Source organism: Antechinus flavipes, chromosome 1 (genome assembly GCF_016432865.1).
Source record: "Antechinus flavipes isolate AdamAnt ecotype Samford, QLD, Australia chromosome 1, AdamAnt_v2, whole genome shotgun sequence".
Lineage (NCBI taxonomy): Eukaryota > Metazoa > Chordata > Mammalia > Dasyuromorphia > Dasyuridae > Antechinus > Antechinus flavipes.
Genome location: NC_067398.1, coordinates 706,264,453 through 706,285,479, shown reverse-complemented (window position 1 = coordinate 706,285,479; position 21,027 = coordinate 706,264,453). Strand labels below are relative to the sequence as shown.

The 21,027-nt window shown below is 42.1% G+C and overlaps 1 protein-coding gene and 2 non-coding genes across 6 annotated transcripts; 2 read left to right on the top strand and 1 right to left on the bottom strand.

The window, feature by feature from the left end:
* Positions 1-4,197: 4,197 nt before the first annotated feature.
* Positions 4,198-20,397, bottom strand: SIRT4 (sirtuin 4). Of its 4 annotated transcripts, none has more exons than XM_051972931.1 (6): positions 19,910-20,392; positions 16,411-16,504; positions 9,283-9,762; positions 8,244-8,520; positions 7,843-8,053; positions 4,198-5,398 (listed from the first exon to the last, which is right to left on the bottom strand). In XM_051972931.1, exons 3-5 carry the CDS (start codon positions 9,759-9,761, stop codon positions 7,901-7,903), a joined length of 909 nt encoding a protein of 302 aa, XP_051828891.1. In that variant the 5' UTR covers position 9,762; positions 16,411-16,504; positions 19,910-20,392; the 3' UTR covers positions 4,198-5,398; positions 7,843-7,900. The 4 variants fall into 4 exon arrangements, with proteins under 4 accessions (XP_051828891.1, XP_051828889.1, XP_051828892.1 ...); XM_051972929.1 differs by having other exon boundaries at positions 8,226-8,520; positions 19,910-20,391; XM_051972932.1 differs by having other exon boundaries at positions 8,385-8,520; positions 19,910-20,380.
* On the top strand, positions 19,089-19,229 carry LOC127546159 (U4 spliceosomal RNA). The gene has a single exon (XR_007950001.1). It is a non-coding gene; the product is annotated as a U4 spliceosomal RNA (small nuclear RNA).
* Positions 20,398-20,410: 13 nt separating the features above from the next.
* LOC127546160 (U4 spliceosomal RNA) lies at positions 20,411-20,551 on the top strand. Its single transcript, XR_007950002.1, has one exon. It is a non-coding gene; the product is annotated as a U4 spliceosomal RNA (small nuclear RNA).
* Positions 20,552-21,027: the final 476 nt, after the last annotated feature.

Below are 21,027 nucleotides of genomic sequence, written 5' to 3'. Positions count from 1 at the left end.
AGCTACGTCACCCTAACAAGATCCAATGAGATCATTTTATTTTGCTCACCTTAACATGATTTATGAATATTAATTACTTGGGCGGGGCGCAACATTGGAGCCACTGTAATTATTTATTTGGCGCCCAATGAACTACTCTCCAGGAGAATCCGAGGCTCCAAAAACCAGACGCCGTGAAGGGGGAGAGCAGGGGGAGCCACGTGGCAATATTTACCTTTCTTCGTCACGTGACCTCGCCTCGTGCGCGCGATCGCGGCTCCTAGAGAGTGGACGGTACGCCGGAGAGACGATTGGTTCGCTCGTCCTCACGTGCCCTCCGACGCCTCTCCCAATTGGTGACCCATTTCCTCCGCCCCATTGTGCGGGTCTTGCCAGCGCTGTGCTTTTACTCCTCAGGTAGGGCAACCACGTGATCTGGAACCCCCGTGGCGGCCTGAGAGGAAGAGAAAGCGAGAGCTGTGCGCAGGCGCAGGTGAGAGGCGGGGTCGGGGCGGAGCTCCCGACGAAGGGGGCGTTCTCGAGAGGACCTTAAGAGGGAGGAAGGGTCCAGGTGCTGTTGCGGGCTCCGCTATCGAGTGCAGCCTGTGAGGTCTCGGGCACTCCGAGCCTCAGTTTCCCTATGGAGGTATGGCCCAGATGGTCGTCGAAGTCTTAGGAATTAATCAGGAAGCGCTTATTATGCTCCTAATATGTATCCTTTTTATGTCTTATTTGAACAAATTAGGGCTTTGTAAACCTTAAAGCTAGGGGGCGCCTTAGTGCACAGAGCCCTAGGCAGGAAGATTCACGTTCCTGAGTTCAAATCCAGCCTCAGATACTTACCAGCAGCGTGACCCGGAGCACGCCACTTCACCCTACTTGCCTCAGTTTCCTCATTTGTAAAATGAGCTGGAGAAGCAAATGACGAAACCACTCCAGTATCTTTGCGGAGAAAACCCCAAATGAGGTCATGTTAAGTCCAACAGGAGGGAACAACAATTCTGAATGCTATTTGTTATATTATTTTTGTGATTATGTATCCTCTATTAGATTGTGAGCTGCTTCAGGTCATGGACCATGATTAGGACTTTTTGTATTCCCAACACTCGGCATGTAGTAGGTGCCTAATAAATGCTTACTGACTTTCCAAAGCACTAGGCTGAGAATGCCAAGGCAAAAATAAATTGGCTTTTATTTTCTAAGATCTTGAAAAAATAAATAAAATTTATTTTAAAGGAGGGTTTAAAATAAATTTTATTTTATTTAGTTTTCAGTTGACCCACATTAATTTTCCCTTATTTCCTATCAAATCACCACTATCGACAACAACAGCAAAAACAGAACTTCGTAACAAGTATGGCCAATCTAGCAAAACTAATTTTCCCGTTGGTCATGTCCAAAAAAATTATGTCTTGATCCTGTATTGGGAGTCCATCAGTCACCTGCCAAGTGGGCAGCAGGTTTCCCGGTTGGTCCTCTGGAATCGTGGCTTGTCATTGCATGCATAAGAATTCTCAAGTTTTTGAAAGTTGTTTTTGTTTATGGTGTTATATTTTTGGACTTGATATTTGTGGCGATTGCTTGATTGAATAGTCCTTACAAAGACTGCTTTTTTTGGGGGGAAGGGTGGGCTTTAGGATAGGGGACTGGGAGAGAAAAGTCATCTGTGTGGCTGTTGTTACAAAGGGGATAAAGTGTTAAACTTAGAGTCAGGAAGAAGAGTTCAAATATCAATTGCGCAGGGGTAGGCCGAGCCAATATAATAAAAATGAAAAATTACCTAAATTAAGTTGCCTATTCGGTGCTGTACTAATCAAACCGCCAAAAATTATTTTATAAAGGAAGATCCTGCATCAGATACTTATTAGCTAGGTGACTCCTCAAACAAGATAATAGCATATATAAATACCTTTTTAAAAAATCTTGAATCTGCATTATTATAAATAAAATTGTGCTCCCTTTTGTGCTTCCATCACTGTGTGTTGCTTTATATGGGTCTTTCCTGTTTTCTCTGAAGCTGTTCATCTTCTCATTTTCTATATCTCCCAATAAATAGGCAACCCCCAGCTTTCATTCCTATTTATTTTTTGCTATTACAAAAGAAACTAATATAAATGGTTTTGTACATAGGGTTTTTTTTTCCCTTGGATGTCTGAGGTAAAGAGTAGGTATAGTTTAATGACTTGGAGTCATTAGGTGGTATCATAGCGCACAGACCCGAGTTCACCTCCCAGCTAAGACACTAGCTGTGTGACTCTGGACAGGTTACAAAACCTTGTTTGCCTCAGTTTCCTCATCTGGAAAATGAGCTGGAGAAGGAAATGGCAAATCACTCCAGTAGCTTTGCCAAGAAAACTCACAAATGGGATCACAGAGTCGAGTACCACTGAACAATATTTGCAAAGCTCTTTACATATATATTATCTCACTGGAGCATCATAACAGCTGTTGGAGGTAAGGGCTGTTATTGTCCCCATTTTACAAATGTGAAAACTGAGGCAAAGGTGAAGTAACATTTGTAGAGTCACACAGCAATGTCTGAAGTGGAATTTGAACTCATGATGAGTCTCTCTGACTCCAGACTTAGTGTTCTGTGGAACCCCCTCAGTGTACTCAAAGGAGTTATAACAGAATAAGAATAGTATAAAGAGATAGGTGGGAGGACAGAAGTGGGAGAGAAATGGGGAGAAAGGGGATATAACTTATCTGAAGCATAAAGTACTTCTCTTTACAACAATCTATTATACAGATGAGAAAACTGAAGCTCTGGAAGTTAAAAATGGCTGCCACCTGGGAAGACAGAGCTCTGCCCAAAGCTTTAGCCTCGAATCCAGTGCTTCTGCCACCCTGAACTTAGATTTCTCAGATGACAAGGGATCTAAGAGACAAGAGAGGCTCTGATGAAACCACAGGCCTGTCCCTCTGCCCTTAAAGGGCTTGCCATGTATCATGGAGCATCTTTGGCACAGAGGGTAAGACAGCATCCTTCTCAAAAGAGTACAAGATTTTTTTTATATTCTTCATTTCTCCCTGGAATCTTTGGTGGAAACATTAAAGTGACCAGTAACAGGCAAAGGGGAAATTCGAATTTGTGGGTAGGTCACAGCAATTGTGAGGGTCCTGGCTCTTAAGTGGCTCAGCATGACTGTTGGGCCTATCTGGGGAGGAGAGCTCCCGGAGTCCCAGTGAACAAAATAAAGTTACAGGGGCCCCCCGATGGAGGAGAGGAAATGCCCAGAAGGATCACTCGGCACAGATTGTATAAATGAATCCCTAATCGCTTTTGTCTGGCAAAGTTTGCGGTGGGATCCAGACTGCCACATGTCAGTGCTAAGAGACGCCCCTGATGGGTTTGGGCTGAGAGCCATGCGGGATTTATCAGCCTCAGCAAATGCCTTCTTTCTGATGGCCCAGAGCTTACCCAGTGACTGGCACCTAGTAAGCATTTAATAAGTGTTTGTAAGCTGATGGACTCTTCTTTCAAAAGAACTCCATCGCTTGTGATGAAACATACTACCCACCTCCTGACCGAGAGGCATTAGGACTCAAGAGTGCCAATTGAGACTTTTGCAAAGGGGTGAGCAGTGAGTAGAGCTCTGGGCCTGGAGTCAGGAAAACTCATTTTCCTGAGTTAAAATCTGGCCTGACTCTTACTGGCTGGGGGACCCTGGGGAAAAAATTACCTCATCTTGTTTGTCTCAGTTTTCTCATCTGTCAAATGGACTGGAAAAGGAAATGGTGAATCACTCCAGTATCTCTGACAAAAAAAAATGTAACACTCGAAAGGGTATCATGAAGAGTTAGATGTGAATGAATCCACTGACTGTGGCTAATTGGATTTTTTTGGTGTGTTTTTTTGCTTGACTTTACATGTTTGTACCAGAATGTTTTGTTGTTGATTCAAATATGTATTTACATATGTGTGTGTGTGTGTGTATTTCATTTCAGGATGAGACATCCAACAGAGCCAATAAACCTCTGGTTCTCAGGCTCCACATTTTGTAACACAGAGGGCCAGCCCTCAGGATGTTGTGCCCGCCTGATCTCCCTGGCAATTCTATTTTCTGGGCAGCCCTGCACTAGATTCACCTTTTAGCAACCCAAGGTTGATCCCTGTTGGCCAGTTTTAAATTACTGGCTCTTTCTTCTAAATATCAGAAATCTAAGCTGGAGGTTTTTTTTTTTTTTTTTTTAAATAATATTCTGCAGATAACGAAGTAGAAAGAAAACAGTTTTATTTTCTCTGGCCCAAGAACAGTAGAGGGACTCAGGAGTACCAGTTTCTAATTATTTTGCTCTCATGCATTCATTGCACAATCATTCCAGGTTCAACGTTCCCTTACCTTCCCCAGCTTCGACCTGGCTACACCGGGGTTTGCCAACAAGTGCCCTTCACATGGGTACTCAGAGAGTTATCATCTGTTCAGGTGACAAAGTTCAGTATATTTCCAAAAATCTGGGGATCTCAGTAAAGGCCTGTTTGTTTTCCAGGTATGTGTTCAGTGAGCTCATATTGCCTGCCCTAATTTCAGACAGAGGACTTCCATTTAGAGAGCTGTGATTCTCTCATTCTTTTTCCTTTGCTGATTAGATTGTTTAGAAAGCCTGAGGTGTACCTACTGATTCTCCGTAACAGAACAAGTTCAAAACAATGAACGTTCATTGGTTCCACAATCCACAAGTGGAATTTCACCGTTTCTCCTACAATTTGGGCTTTAAGGCAGGTGGTTGGCCCTGGTCTCTGAGACCAAAGAGAAATCTCTGGAGATTTCCACCACAAACTCTCCTTCTGTTGTTAACGACTGAAATAGAATACAATTCCATGTGTGTATGTGTGTCACACACCCTGCACCTGGTGTGCTGAAGAAAAGAAGTCTCCCATGATTCCTTGTTTAATAAAAATTCATCTAAATCACTACTTGCCCTGCCCATAGGAAATCTATTCATTTGTTTTCTTAAAGGTATTTTAAAAATGTTTATTGATTGATGGAAATAGTACTGTTAAAAATAACTTTAATAAAAGTAAATTAGTGTTTCATCCTCCCCTTTCCTCAAAGGGCACCCAAATTCCCATGGACACCTCTCTGGCTTCTGTACTAGGACCGTCACCAACCCAGAATGAGCAGGTCAGCTCTGAGAAGGAGGTGCTGCTTGAAACCAGCGTTGTCCACCTTAAATAAAGCTGCCGTTGGAGCAGAGATGTTCCTCGGTGCCCGTTCTCCAAACAATGTGCAATTTCCAAGTCACTGGCAGGAAATACGGCTGCACAATTGGACACTGGCCCCCCGGTTCCAAAGCAAGATGCTGGGATGGATGAATCTGGTCATGTGTGCCCTCTACTGGCTGAGAAACAGCATCTGCCATTTTGAGGTAGGTCTGGACAGTAAGAGTAGGGTGGGAAGGACATCTTGTAAGTATTCTGAAAAGAGAAGAAACAGGGGGAGTTGGGATCTGTGAATAGCATCACAGGGTCACAAATTTAAATTCAGAAGGGTCCTTGGAAGCCACTGAATAATTACCTTGTTATTGCTAACCTCAGAGTATATTAAGTCAGACGCAAATATATATATGCACACTACCTAGATTAAATAGTTTTTTATCTACCGTGGCCTGAAAAATCTAGTATATGTGGGAGAAAAAACCCTATTAGATTTAAAAACTGAAATGTGCCTTAAGAGTTTAGGAAAATCTAGAATTGTTTCTCTGTCAACATGGGAAAATTCAAAGGATTCTGTCATTTCCTCATCCCTGGAAATTCCCAGGAGGGGAAACACTCTCCACTTTTATAGATTGCAGCCTAACTCAGATTTAATAGATAAATATCATGAGGCCTAACACTCCCAGATCTCACACTGTATCACAAATTAGTAATCATTGGTATTGGCCAAGAAAATGAATTGGGAATAAGTTAAATACAATAGGCACTATAGTAAATGACTACATCATCTGGAGTTTAATAAACTCTAGACCTAAACTTTGGGTTAAAAATCACTTTTTGATAAAAATTGCTGAGAAAACTGGAAAGCAGTTTGGCAGAAACTGGGTTTAAACCAATATCTTATATGGTATAAGTACATATTATACTGTATACTGTATATCAAAAATAGATACTTAATTTAGACATAAAGGTGAAAATTAGGGGAGCATGGAATAATTTGCCTGACAAATCTATGGATAAGGGAAGCACTGATGACCAAACAAGAGATAGCAAAATGGATAATTTTGATTACATTAAATTTAAAAAGTTTTGCACAACAAAATCAATGCTGCCAAGATTAGAAGGAAAGCAGGAAACTGGAGGAAGCAATTTAAAGCAAGTTTCTCTGATAAAGCCCTCATTTCTCAAATACGTAGAGAAATGAATCAAATCTGTAAGAGTACAAATCATTTCCCAACTGGTAAATAGTCAAAGGATATGAATAGGCAGTCGGAAAAAGAAGTCAAAGCTATCTATAGTCATATGAAAAAAATATTTTCAATCACTACTAATTAGAGAAATATAAATTAAAACAACTCTGAGGTACCATTTCACACCTATGAGATTGGCTAACACGGCAGAAAGGGAAAATGATAAATGTTGAAGAAGATGTGGGAAAATTGGAACACTAATACATTGTTGGTGAAGTTGTAAATCCATCCATTCTGGGGAATAGTTTGGAACTCTGCCCAAAGGGTTATAAAAATGTGCCTATCCTTTGACACAGCAGTTACTAGTTCTGTATCTATAAGAGATTTTGGGGGGAAAAACTATATAGCAGCTTTGTGTGTGTGGGGGATGGCAAAGAATTGTAAATTGAGGTAACTAAACTGGACAATGGATAATGGTACACTGTTGTGTGATAAGAAATGATGAGCAGGATAATTTCAGAAAAACCTCAGAAGAATCACATAAACTGATGCAAAGTAAAATGAGCAGAACCAGCAAAACAGTGTGCACAGTAACAGCAACATTGTAATGAACATCAACTGTGAATGACCTGGCTACTCTGACCAATACAATGATCCAAGACAGTTTCAAAGGACTTCTGAAAAATGCTCTATCTTCAGAAAAAGACCGGAGGGAGTCCGAATGCAGATTGAAGTTTACTTTTTTTACTTTATTTTCTTGTTTGTTGCACTTTCCTTTGCAACATGACTGATATGGAAATATGTTCTGCACAATTTCACTATATCAAAGTGCTCATCTTCTCAAGGAGGGGGGAGGGAAGGGCGAGAATTTAAAATTTAAAAATTTTGAAGCATTAAAATATTTTACATGTAATTGAGAGATATTTAATGAAATAAAAATATATTGGGAAAACAACAACAAAAAAAAAATGACACAAGATAATAGGCCCATAGATCATAGAAGTACAAGGCACTTCACAGGTATAACTTCTTAAATAAGAAAACTTGAGAAGAGGAGAAGCCTGATGCGGTCCATTGCTGAGATCAGATATCACTTTTCACTGACCCTAGATCCCGAGTGACCAGACACCTTAGAAAGGCTGTGGATCTTGCCTGTTATTTTTTTGTTCACTTGTATTCAGCTCTTTATGACCTTATTTGGATTTTCTTGGCAGAGATACAGGGCTGGTTTGCCATTTCCTTCTCTAGCTTATTTTAAATATGAGGAAACGAGGCAAACAGGGTAAAGTGACTTGCCCAGGGTCACCTAGCTAAGAAGTATCCGAGGCTGGATTTGAATTCACGTTTTCCTGACTCCAGGCCTGGTGCATTATTTGCTGCCAGGATCTTGACTATGTGAACCTAAGTCCAATCTCAGTCTACTACGCTGCACTATCTCATTCTGTGATTATTACTCCACTTAACTTATAGAGTTAAAGTCCTCGATCCAGGCTTAGTCCCTATAAAAGGTTTTACCTTTAGCAGCTCAGGTCCAGTAAAGTCCTCCTTTGGTTTTAGGAGCCTTGAGCCCCAATCACTGCGGGGCTATTAAAGGCAGGAGCTCTGCGCATCGGAAATCCAGCTTCAGGCAGGCGAACTGGTCTGACCTCGTGGGCCCAATGTTCAGTATTGCAATGGGTAGTTTCTTCTCATGGGCTGCGAGAATGAACTTGTAGCCAGAGTATACCTGCGTGAGAAAAAAGGGTGCAGAGGGGACAGCTGACAATGACGTCATCCAGCTAGCTTCAGAAAAATAGACAAACCAGATCAATTACCTTTCAGCCAAACCCTTGTGAGCTCTCCCATCCAGTGGACAGACAGATCCCCCTCTGACCGAACCAGGGGGAGACACAAGGTACCTGCAAGGAAGATCCTACCACCAGAATGGCGTCGGCTTCCTTCACACGCATGTGCACGAAATCCACCTTATCATGATTCACCGTGTCCCCAAAGAAAACAACATCCGGTTTCAGAGGACCTCCACACTTGGCGCAGGATGGAACTTGGAAGCTTCGTACCTGGTCCTCAGTCAGGAAGACGTCGCCGTCGGGGGCCACGCCGTGGGCCTTGGCTTCCCAGGTGGCGTTCAGGGCTTCAAATCGGTCCTGCAGGGCCTGCCGGGGAGTCTGCACTCCACAATGCAAACAAAGAACCCTACATGTGAGACAGGAAAAGGAAACTTGGAGATACCCCTTTGGGACGTTCACCAACTAGATGGAAATGTGGTTCTGGAAGAAATGCCCCACACTGACCCAGGAGACAGTCTCTTAAGAGAAGAACCCTGTGGAGGTTGGGGAAAAAGCAGCCCCGGAAGAGGAACACCGTGACAATGTGACCCTGACAGAGGCTCTCCCCACCCAGCAGTCCCTTTGACCTCAGTCTAGTTATAGCTTTGGAGGTCAGGATCGCTGTAAGAAGCTCATTCACTCAAGTTTTCAGCATCTCCACAATCACGGTTTTCTCTCCCAGTCATTCCCATCCCAACAGTTTCCAACTTGTTTTTAGCAGGAGGAAAAATGTCACTTTCCTATATGCCCCATTTAGCTACCATTCCATGTCTCCCCTTTTCAGTGCCAAATGTCCTGAATGAGCGATCTCTACCCAAGGTTCTTTAGTCCAGGCTCTGTCCTCAGGGTAGGAGCAGAGAACATGGATGTCGGGGTTACACCGGGGCTGCCGTTTGGAAATGAATGAACAATGAGAGGACAAAGGGACCGAGAATCAAGGCTTGAGAACAGCATAAAAGTGAATCGGAGCGAACCACAGGAAGCACATGTGTCCAGAGCCAGTGAACCCTGAGTGCACGTTCCTCCACTGATACAGTCTGCCTCTCTAACCCTCTTAAATCTCCCAGCAAAAGCTCTAGGCAGCTCTCTAACGATGTGGCGGAGGTCCCGCGCCCACACCGAGGTTCACCTGTGCATGCAGCCATGGAGCTCTGTCAGGCGCCGACTCCCCGCCTTGGTGTGCAGAGCATCCACATTTTGGGTCACCAGCCAGTAGAGCTTCCCAAGTCTCTCCCAGCTGCTCAGGGTCAGATGTGCTGCGTTAGGCTGGTGAGACGAGAACTGGGGCCACCCGACAAAATTTCTCGCCCAGTAGCGCTGGCGGATTTTAGCACTTCGGACAAAGTCCACGTGTTGGATAGGGCGCCGGTCCGTCCGGGCGTAGAGCCCCACCTTTTCGGATCTGTAGTCGGGGATGCCTGACTCGGTGGAGACTCCAGCTCCCGTTATTACCAGGAGCCTTTTGGAAAGCAAGATGAAGCGCTGCAGCTCCTTGACTTTCTCTGGGTCCAGGGGAGGACATGGTGGTACGAAGGTGCCCACTGCTGTGTGGGAGCCCCGGGGGTGCAGGAGGCGAGGGGTGAAACTACACAGAGGGCTCATTCTCATTCTAGGGAAAGGAAGAATACAGAAAACAGTCTCAAATACAAATGATCAGACAAAGTGGGAGGGTAAAAATGTGCCCGGGCTGTCGGATGAAATATTGAAATCAATCATTTGGTCAAATGGAGACAAAGAATTAAACTGAAAAAAAATTTAAGTAAAATAATAATGAATTTAACAAATAAATCAATGAATAAATATGTAATAAGTGCCAGGCAACATGCTAATAAGCACTGGAGATACAAAAAAGAGGCAAAAGAACTTATAATGGAAGGGAAAAGGAAGGAAAAAATAGAAATGCAAGGAAAAGCTAAAACATTTTGCTTGAAAGAAAAATGAAACATTATACGCAGAAACTACAAAACTATCATTGGAAAGGACAAAAAGAAAAAACTTGAAGCAAAAACTGCGTAATTACTATGACCAAATTTGTCCCTGAATAAGAAAAATGAGAATTCAGCCTCCAATGTTCTTGGCTGAGGTAAGGGACTATGGGTATGGAAATGCTGTATCTTTTATTAGTTGATTGTATTGTTTAGTTTTGCTGAATTTTTTTTTCTCTCTCTTTTTTTTTTTATCTATTACTTCTGTATTGGGAGAGGGATACATTGGAAAATTAGGTGATCTAAAGAAAAAATATAGAAGTAAATAACTTTTTAAAGAAAGAAAAATGAAACTGTTTTCTATTCTCTCTGGACCTATCTCATTCATAAAAAATTTGTAAAGATGTATGGGGGAAATCGAACGTATGATGGAAAGAAAAGCAGTAGACAACTCAAATCAATCACCTTCTTGTGTCAAAAGTGAAATCCTGTCACAGAAAATGATGGCACGGAAAGGTGCTCAATCATGCCCCTTGGACTTCAGTAGACCTTCCTATAACCTGAAGTATTGAGTTAATTCAGGGACTAGAAGGGTATGCTTGGAATTCAAATACAGCCTCAGAAATTTACTGTCTATGTGACAAGTCACTGTGCCTCAGTTTCTTCAACTGTATCATAGCACCTACCTTCTTAGGGTTGTTGTGGGGATCAAATGAGATGATATTTGTAAAGCATGGCACATAGTAGGCACATTATAAATGTTATTTGTAAGCTTTAATCCATATGAAAGGTAATAAATTCTAGTTTACGATGTCTATACATATCATAAAATGGGCATTAATTAACATTCATAACTGGTTCATACTCCCTTGATAAGCTTCTCATGCCCCTGGAGGATGACATGTGTCTCCAGATTGGGAACTTCTGGTATAATTGAATAACCACTGAGTATGGAGACAGGACCTGCCACAGTCCCCTCTCCTTCTACTCCCTTTCCCATTTGGGAAGGGGATTGCCCTTGTCGAGATCCTGATTTAACCTTTAAATACCCAAGGCCTTGCCTTTCATTGGCCCTCTTTGTACTTTGTACAAGAGAGGAGCCAGCGTGCATGCCTTTCTAATTCCTCTTGTAATAAAACCACTCGGTCTTTTGGCGTCAGGACTGTTGGCTGACATATTCAAACACCAGCTCTGCTTCTTGTAACCTGTGGGACCTTGAAACAGTCATGGAGCTTCTGAAGCCTCCATTTCCTCTATAAATTGAGAGGGTTAGATTAAGGCCCCTCCTAACTCTACCTCCTAAGAACAAAAAATAGAAGTAAACAAGGGTTACAAGGTCCAAAATAAACCCATAAATTTAAGTCGTGGGAATGAGTAGACGTAAGGAAGGGCCAAAGTATCCCAACTAGGAAGAGACTTTTTTGAGTCTTGAGCTATCTCAAGACTGGGAAGGGGAAAACTTCCCAGAAAAAAATCACCCTCCTTGGAGATTCAGAGACATTTTACTAATAGAATCAAGATGCCTACCAAGTCCACACAAAGGGGATCCATAGGAAAAAGTTACCTTTTAACTCAAATTGAATGAGTTATAAATTTTGGCTAAAATGACATATGATGAATGGTTGGATGAACAAAAAAGTATTAAGTGCTTACTGTTCACCAAATATTCTACTAATAGCTAGGGAAACAAAATAGAAAAAGCTCTATCGTCAAGGAGCTTATTGTCTTATTGGGAGAGATAGTACATAAAAGGAAGTCCTCTAGGAGAAAATCCTCAAAGTAATTAATGGGGGATGAGGGGAAGCTTCCATGCCAAGATTCAAGGGTCGTGAAGACCACAAAGCGGTCAGAAGACAGTGCAGGGGTGTCAGATGGGAAGACCTGGTAGTTCTCCATCTCACCAAAAGGAATACAGTTGAAATTTAACAAGCACACACTAAGGAGGGGGAGGACAGGGAAGAAAGGGAAGGCAGAAAAACAGGTAGAAATAAAGGAAGTGGAAAAACATTAAGTAGCAGTGAAAATTTATTTTAAAAAACAAAATGAAATTTCTCTGCAATAATCAGTTTACTGTTTTTTTCCTTCCTTTTCCCTCCACTTTTAAAAGAATTCTCTGTTGTGTTTTATATATATATTATAAGGGATGACTCTTAGAGAAAAAGAAAGGAAGGGATACAGAGGAATATTTAGTTAATGTAAGAAAGACAGCAAAAAATACAAATTTTTATATTAAAAAATGAATTTCCTTAGTTAATTTTGCAGTTTTTCTTTTGTTGTTCTTTATTTTTTATTGTTTGTTATAAGGGATGACTCTTTGGAAGGATAAGAAAGGGATGTAGGAAATTTAGATGCTAAAAGAAAATAAGATTATTAGTTTTTTAAAGTATTGGCAGTTTCACAACTTTGAAGAGGTATCCTAGTGAACAGACATGAATTTTAGCTACTTGTAGTCTTACTATTGCAAGCCTCAGTGCCCAAGATCGCGTTCATCCTAGACAAATCCTTTAGAGTTTAAAAGCTGAAAATATTCTGGAGAAATCAAGGAATTGATAAACATTTATTATGTGTCCATGGACACAAGCTAAGCACTGAGGACAAGGCAGCAAAACACAAGGTCAAAAAGGAGATGACAGCACCTGTTTGAAGAATTTCTGTTCTTTCTCATCACTAGATCTGAAGTTGGGCACTTCTCACATGTGTAGCTTTCTATCACATCCTATGCCTGAAAGGGGGCAAGAGGAGGGTGGACAATTCCTTTGGTTCTGAATTTTTTTTAAGAGGGGCAACTTTCGCCTGCATTTTTGAATTTCCTTCACAGGCTAATTGTACAATATTTCAGAGGCTGATTCTTTTTGTACAGCAAAATAATTGTTTGGACATGTAGACTTATTTTGTATTTAATTTATACTTTAACATATTTAACATGTATTGGTCATCCTGCATCTAGGGGAGGGGATGGGAAGGAAGGGAAAAATTGGAACAAAAGGTTTGGCAATTGTCAATGCTGTAAAATTACCCATGCATATATCTTGTAAATAAAAAGCTATTAAAAAAGGGGGGGGCAACTTTTTTAAAAGGATTCGGCTCATCTCATCAAGAACAATTTGCTTTTCATTATTTTATAGCTACCTATTCCTTTTAAATGCAGGACAAATAGGATTCTGTCACTGGAGCTGAGATTAAGAAAACCATCCCTCTGCTGATGAGCTCCATTTTATCCTGAATATAATTTCATATGCATGATGTTTCTCCAATTAGACAGTAAGCTTCTTGAGAGCACTGAGTGTCTTTTGCCTTTCTTTGTGTCCCTGGCACACAATAGGGGCTTGTTGGCTGATTGATTACTTGATCTAATATATATTATACATATTCAATATTTATGTTGTAGTAATTTTAGAATATATATATGTAACAATGTAAATATGTGTAGAGATATATAGAGAGTATCCTAAAAGTCTTCATGCAGTCTTAAGCTTTAAAAGCTCAACACTGCACTGAGACTTTTGGGACACCTTATATCTGTTTAGCCAGGGGTTCTTAAAAGTTGTGTGTCCTGGACTCTATGGCTACCTCAAGCATAATGTTTTTTTCCTGCATTTATTATTTTATTTCCCCCCAATTACATGTAAAAACAATCCCCCCCCCCCCAAGTCAAGGGGCAAAGTTCACCAATTGAAGCGGGCTAAGTCCCAAAAGAATTTAGCCAAGAACCAAGAGCAAGAAAATAAATTTATAGGAAAAATTTAGAAAGATCAGGTGCTTCATATCACTGATATGCTTATTTTATGGCTTAGAGGTAGAACTCAAGGAGGAGTGGTCTTAAGTGGTCTTCTATGGCTTAGAGGCAGAGTTAGTTATACCCCATTATTGAATTCTATGACTTAGATTGTCTAATAATAGTAATAAGTTTGTTATTACTGACAAACAGAGAAACCAATTTTAATATTTATTTTAAAAACTTTGTTTCAGGGGCAGTTAGGTAGCTCAGTGGATAGAGACCAGCTCTGAAGTTAGGAGGACCAGAGTTCAAATTTGGTCTCAGACACTTAACACGGTCTAGCTGTGTGACCCTGGGCAAGTCACTTAACCCCAATTGCCTTAGCAAAAAAAACAACAACAACAAAAACTTGTGTTCCAGCTTCTTTTCCTTCCTCCTTTCCCACCCCATTTCATTGAGAAAGCAAACAATTCCATATAGGTTATACATGGGCAGTCAAAGCATGTTTTAAATGCATAAAATAGATATTCAGAATTACAAAGGATTACAATTATATTAAAATATAGTTGTAAGAAACACAATATCTTCCCAAGAACTCCACTGACTCTGATGAATGCAGGAAAGAACTTACATTCTTGCAAGAATGGGTGCCTAGGTGAGTAGATACATTTTTGAAACTCCAGGGGCAGCATTTTCCCGATTCCCCATTAATTGAATGTTACAGAAATTATATGACTTGAATCTCCATTCCTCATTACCTAGCCAGTCCCTGCTCCCAGGAACTTACACTCTTTGGGGAGGAAAATAACTTCCACCCTCGATTATTCTTTGATGTCCTTGTAAGTTTCCATTTTCTAATTTAAGTTTCATTTGTCCAATTTGATTTTCATAAATGGAAACCAAAATGCCATTCATTTTTCACATAGTTCCCTAGTGGGAAGAAGTCATTAAAAGGAAGATGCCATGAGATGGGAGTACCCCATTGACTATAGGGCTAAATCCACAGACAAATTTAGCAGACTAACTCCAAAAGAGTGTTGTCAGGGGAAGAATAATATACCATCGACGGATAGGCTAATACTAAAAGAGATTTAGCACCCTAAAAGAGTTAGTTATAACAAGGAGAAAGATGCCATCAAATGACAGTCCCCTAGAGTGGGCTAGTCCTAAAAATGAATTAGCCCAGATCCTACCTAGCTCATGTAGAGGAAATCTTTTAGAGGGGTAATATAACCTGGGAGGAGGGGACTGATATAACTTGGCTTTCTGATTGGATAAGTAAAAATGGAGGTTCTAGAGACCCCCCCCCCTCCAAGTGAGAGGGACTGTAATTGAAAGTCCATTAGAACAAAAGACCTATTTAAGAACAAAAGGCTGAGAAGAGCCCATCAGTACTGCATAGCTAAGGGATCATCCCTGATTTCAAGATTGCTACTTCCAAAATATATGGAGTAATAGATAGTGGTTTTTTTTTTTTTCTTGAAAAGAAACTGGGGGGGGGGGGGGAGCAATGTATATGCACAAAATATTTATAGCAGCTCCTTTTTTGTGGTGGCAAAGAATTGGAAATTGCGGGACGCACATCAGTTGGAGAAAGGCTGACCAAGTGATGCTCAATGATTCCGATAGAGCACTATGCTATGTAATGATGTGCTGTACGCTATTGTATTGTAATGATGAGCAGATGCTCCCAAAAACCTGGGAAGACTTCTCTATGAACTGATGCAAGTGAAATGAGCAGAACCAGAAAATTGTACACAACAACAGCGACAGTGCGGGATGACCGACTGTGAATGACTTGGCTCTTTCTCAGCCATACAATGATCCAGGACCATTTTAAAGAACGAAAGCTGCTATCCACATGCAGGGAAAGAACTATGGAGTCTGAATGCAGAGCAAAGCAGACTTTTAAATTTTTCCTTTCACAACATAATCAATATGGAAAAATGTTTTGCTGACTGCGCAGGGATAGAACCTATTTCAAACTGCTGCCTCCTCACTGAGTGGGGGGAGAGCAAAAGGAAGGAAATAATTTGGAACTCAAAAAATAATTGTTTTTACATGAAATCGAGAAAAAATAAAATATTTCAAAAAGAAAAAACAAAACAAAACGAGCGTAGATCTTGGAGTCCGTGGTTCTACGTCCGAATCCTGGCTCTGTCCACTTCGTGTTTCTGTGACCTTGGACCTCTCACGTGCTTCCAAGCTGCCAGTTCATCATCCATAAAACGGAAGAGGCGATTCTAAAAGCAGGATCCTACGAATCCTATGCAGGTCAACTATCAAGCTGCAGCGGGTACCACGAGAAAGGCCAGGGGTAAAACGAGGTAAAAGGTGGCAGTCCCCGGCCTCCGGGGAGGGGATTGGGCAGTGGGGGCGGGGGCGGGCACTTCTGCCCAGAGCTCGACCTCACGTGCCGATTGCTAGAGCCGCGCTCCGGGGTCCCACAACTTCGGGAGCAGAGCACCCAACTTTCTGGCACCCCAAGATCTAGCGGGGCAGGCTCCCTCCGCCCCTGGCCAAGCGCCCCAGCTTCACTTGCTTAAGAGAAATCAGCACCTTTTCGGGGGGCAGCTCTGGCACTTTCACCTCCCAAAGCAAGAATCACACTCACCTTCTACTGTCCGGAGACCACTGGCTGCACGGACCGGACACTCAAGGAAGGGCGGGCTGCTCACTTCCTCCTGGGAGTTGTAGTCAACCGCAACCTAGAGAGTGACAGGAGACAGGAAAACTACAATTCCCAGAAGCCAGTGGGCGACCACGTCCCGCCTCTCTGCTACCGTAATGCTTCTAGTGTTTGGGTTTATGTTGGGGTAGCAGAGTCTAGGTATGCTCTGGGGATTTGGGCTGTCCCCTGCTTGAGGGCCATCCTCTTTGGTCATAGAGAAATTTCTTCACAGTCCTTGGTAGTGCAGATTATATTTTACTATACGATAAGATAAGATCTATATGTTATTGTTTTGTATCCTATCATATTGAATTATACTATTGAATTGTATTATGTTATACTGAATTATTGTTATATTATTTATACTACATTATATCATTTATCTTATACTGAATTATGTTGAAACTAATTATATTGTATCATATTGTATTAAATTATACGGGATTATATTGTATTATGTTACATTACACTACATTATATTATATTATGTTACATTTACATATTATATGTGGAAGATTTTTTAATAATAGCTTATTTTCAAAATACAAAAATTAGTTCTCAGCATTCACCCTTGCAAAACTTTGTGTTCCAAATTTTCTCCCTCCCTTAGACAGCAAATAATCAATATATGTTAAACATGTGCAATTCTTGTATACATATTTCCACAATTATCACACTGTACAAGTAAACTCAGATCAAAAAGGAAAAAATAAGAAAAAACAAGCAAACAACAACAACAAGATGAAAATACTATGTTGTGATTCACACTCAGTCCCTACAGCCCCTCTCTCTGGAAGCAGATGACTCTCTCCATCACAAGAATATTGGAATTGGCTCTTTCCAAAAACAAGGTGATTCAGGCCAATTCTATCAGAACTGATCATCACATGATCTTGTTCCTGTGTACAATGTTCTCTTGTTTCTGCTCACTCCACTTAGCATCAGTTCATCTAAGAACTCTCTCTCTAGGCTTTTCTGAAATCATTCTACCAATCTTTTCTTATAGAACAATAATATTCCACAATATCCATATGCCATCACTTATTCAGTCAGCCATTCTCCAACTGATGGGCAGCCACTGTTTCCAGTTCCTTACTGCTACAAAAAGGGCTGCTCCAAACAATTTTGCACATGTGGGCCTTTCCCCTTTTTTTAATGACCTTTTGGGATAAGACCCAGTAGAGACACTGCTGGATCAAAGGGTAGAACATGGTTTACTAGTCCTTTGGGCACAGTTCCAAACTGCTCTCCAAAATGGTTGGATCAGGAAGTATTGTTCTTTAAGACAAGTCTAGCAATCAGAGCACACCAGATGTGGAACGGTGGGTCTGGCATTGGATCTACAGTCAGTTAGTCCAGAGTTCAGATCTGCACTCATTAGCTGCCTGTCCCTGGGCAAATCATTAACTGTTGCCTGTCTCAGTTTCCTCCTCTGTAAAATGAAGGTAATTATATAGAACCAACCTCCCAGGGTTGTTCTTTCAATCCTCATAACCCTACAAAGTAGGTTGTTCAGCTGGTGCTAACATTCCCATTTTACAAAAGAGGAAACTAAGGCCAGAGCCTCGAAACCCTGGGAAATATGAACCAAAGTTATTGTCGCTATTTCACAGTTATATTGTTTCTTTAAGGTTCAGAAGCTGGTTTCCTCATACTAACCATATAAAGTAAATATTATTGTCCCCATTTACAGATTGTTGGAATGAAGCGAAGGAAAGTGTCTTTAAAATTTTTCAAAATCATCTAAACAAATATCCCTTTTTCCAGTCTCAAAAAGCCCCACGGGATAAATAGACAAATTACAATTATCCTTATCTTGCAGATGAGAAAACTGAGGTTCAGTGAGCGGTTAAGAACTGTTCCCAGGCCCCATGATTAAGGATCAGCTTTCCTGCTGACTCCGGCTCCAGGGCTCAGTTTTACCACATTATACTACTGCTTATAAAACCAAGAATTACTAAAAATTTACCATGCGATGCATTCAAAAGTTTTAGGGCGGTTTTAAGTTCTTAAAGGCCAAAATTGTTCTAAAACTTCTAGACCACTGCTTGATTGTCCCTAAGGATGTGGGGTAGCGGTACAATGTTAAGACTGGGTCAGCAAACTTGGGTTCAAACCCCAGCTCTTATGCCTTCTCGCTGGATGCCCTAAACCTCCCTGGGCCTCTTCAGTAAATAGAAAGGCTGAACTCAGTGACCTCTCAGAGGGTCCCTCCAACTCTGGAATAGGGACCCCCAAAAGAAAGCGAGAAAACTCCAATAGACCCAACTGCACGATCGATCAAAAGCTCCCTCTCCTAGCCTTCTCTTCAAAGGCAGCCAATAGCCTCTTCCCTCCAAGCCTCCAATGGGCCCATTTCCCCGAGTGCCCTCACTCGGGGAAACTTGATTAGCATGCTCCCTCCCCCATAAGGCTTTGCTTCACTGTCCTAGGGTTTAAAAAGTCCTTAAAAAGTGCAAACATCAATTAGAGTCTCCAGCTTTCGGCGAAATGGATGGCACACGGGTGCATTTTGAGGTAAAATAAATTATTTGGGGGTGCATGTCCCAAAGGATAAAATCAGCCTACATTGTACAGCTATCGACTTTTTAGTGGGCGATGGGTTCGAGGGAAATCACGTTAGCTTTGCGCAGTGGCAGTATCGTAGCCAATGAGGTTTAACCGAGGCGCGATTATTGCTAATTGAAAACTTTTCCCAATACCCCGCCATGACGACTTGAAATATAGTCGGCATTGGCAATTTTTGACAGTCTCTACGGAGACTGAGCTTTCTGGTTCGAAAGAAAAAAGCTACCGGTTTCTCACTTATATTTTATGTCATGCAGTGTTTTCTAATAAGGTTTTGCAACCTTTCGAGCAGTTTAGAAAAGCTTGATTTTTTTTTTTCGAGCAGTTTAGAAGTCTTGGGTGTTTTTTTTTTTTTTTTTTTTTTTTTGTCTGTTGCTGTGTCAACCGTGATTTACAACTTCAGGGAAATTCAGTTTGCAAGGGAAATGAATGAAAGGTAGCTCTGATCTTAATGTTAGTCCTGCACAAGAGATTATTTAAGGAAAACACCACGCTGAAAATAGCATTTCCGGAGTTTGCTGACCTGAAAAGGATCCTGATGGAATGGGAGAAGTTGAATTTTCTTATCTCTATTAGTCCGATAAGATCCTTAGGTTTAAATAAACTCGTCACTTCCTTCCCGAGTCTTAAATTCTGTGATTGTGTGAATGTCTTTTTCGGCTACACTCAGTTCAGAGCGCGCTGCCAAACTCCGGCCCGTTTGGGGAGGGGGGGAAGGAATAAAGCCGCTTCGCTTCTTTTCCATGGCCGGGGGCGCGTGGGGTTGAATGGAGGGAAGGCTTCGATTGCTGGGGCTGGTTGGAAGTGACTTTATTTCTGCGGCGGGGAGGGCGGAAGGAAGCGGGACTAACTGACAGGGAAGGAGGGTTCTTACCCGGGATGTCTGCCGTTCCCCACCTCCGCTCTCCGCTCTCTGCAACGAGCAGCCTTTCCAACATCCTCTCGACCCTCTGAATCCAACTAGATAATGGCAGTTCATGGTCCCTCCTCCTCTCCAATCACCCCTAACCGTCCTTATCTGCCCGGCTAACTACTGCTCACTCAACTTCCTGCCCTGCGGCCAACTCAACGCTCAACTCTCAGCACGCGTTAAGTAAAACTAAACTCAAGCAGCGCGGGCTGGTCTATAGCGTCACCCTCATTTGCATAGGATTCCCCAGAATCCTCGGCGCCCGTTTGCTCGGTTTTTCCCGAGATTCTATTTTCAGACGCCCGTATGCAAGTGACCAGAAAGTTCCTGAATCTGTACCCCTAAGGTCCGGAGAGACCCCCAAAAAAGAACCAGCAGGAGTCACTCGATATCAGTCCGCTTCTTACCCTCTCTGTAAAGAGAGTCACCAGCCGTGGGGGACTGGAGCCCAGGCCGAGTCTCGTTAGCTTTGCGCAGTGGCAGTATCGTAGCCAATGAGGTTTATCCGAGGCGCGATTATTGCTAATTGAAAACTTTTCCCAATACCCCGCCATGACGACTTGAAATATAGTCGGCATTGGCAATTTTTGACAGTCTCTACGGAGACTGAGTTTATCTTGTAGCAAAATGAGAGTTTCGTTATCTTCTTGCTCTTCTACCTTTCTTTTATTGTAACTTAATTCTATGCCTCTATCGGTACTTTAGGATAGCGGGACGTGCGTAAAGACCCAAATTACGCCACGGCGTCTCCCGCGCAACAGATGATCTTTTTCCAGCTTATTTGTCGTGCAGGGTCGTGGGCGCCACCTTCCGGTGACCGCAGTAACAGCTTGTAAGGTGGAAAACGAGCCTGCTCTCTCAAGTCAAAGTCTCGTGTTCGAGGCTGGTTTTTACCGGGCTCAGGTAACACTTCCGAGGCTGCTAACTGAGCGATTCGGCCCAAACCGCGGCTCTGAGCCCGTTTCCGCGGCTGTGACGAGGAGCTGCAGCCAGTGGCGTCTGAGACGTGGAGGTGCGTCTCCGCTCGTTAGTTTCCCGGCGCAGGCTAGAGGTAAACACCGGAGTCCGCCCGCCTGGGATTA

Excerpts from the sequence above, each read along its gene's own strand:
- SIRT4 (XM_051972930.1), bottom strand. The coding sequence starts at position 9,761 with ATGAGAATGAGCCCTCTGTGTAGTTTCACCCCTCGCCTCCTGCACCCC. Across the intron at positions 8,521-9,282 it reads CTCCATGGCTGCATGCACAG|GGTTCTTTGTTTGCATTGTG; the intron begins GTGAACCTCGGT and ends TCTCACATGTAG. Across the intron at positions 8,054-8,225 it reads TGGTAGGATCTTCCTTGCAG|GTATACTCTGGCTACAAGTT; the intron begins GTACCTTGTGTC and ends TTTCTCACGCAG.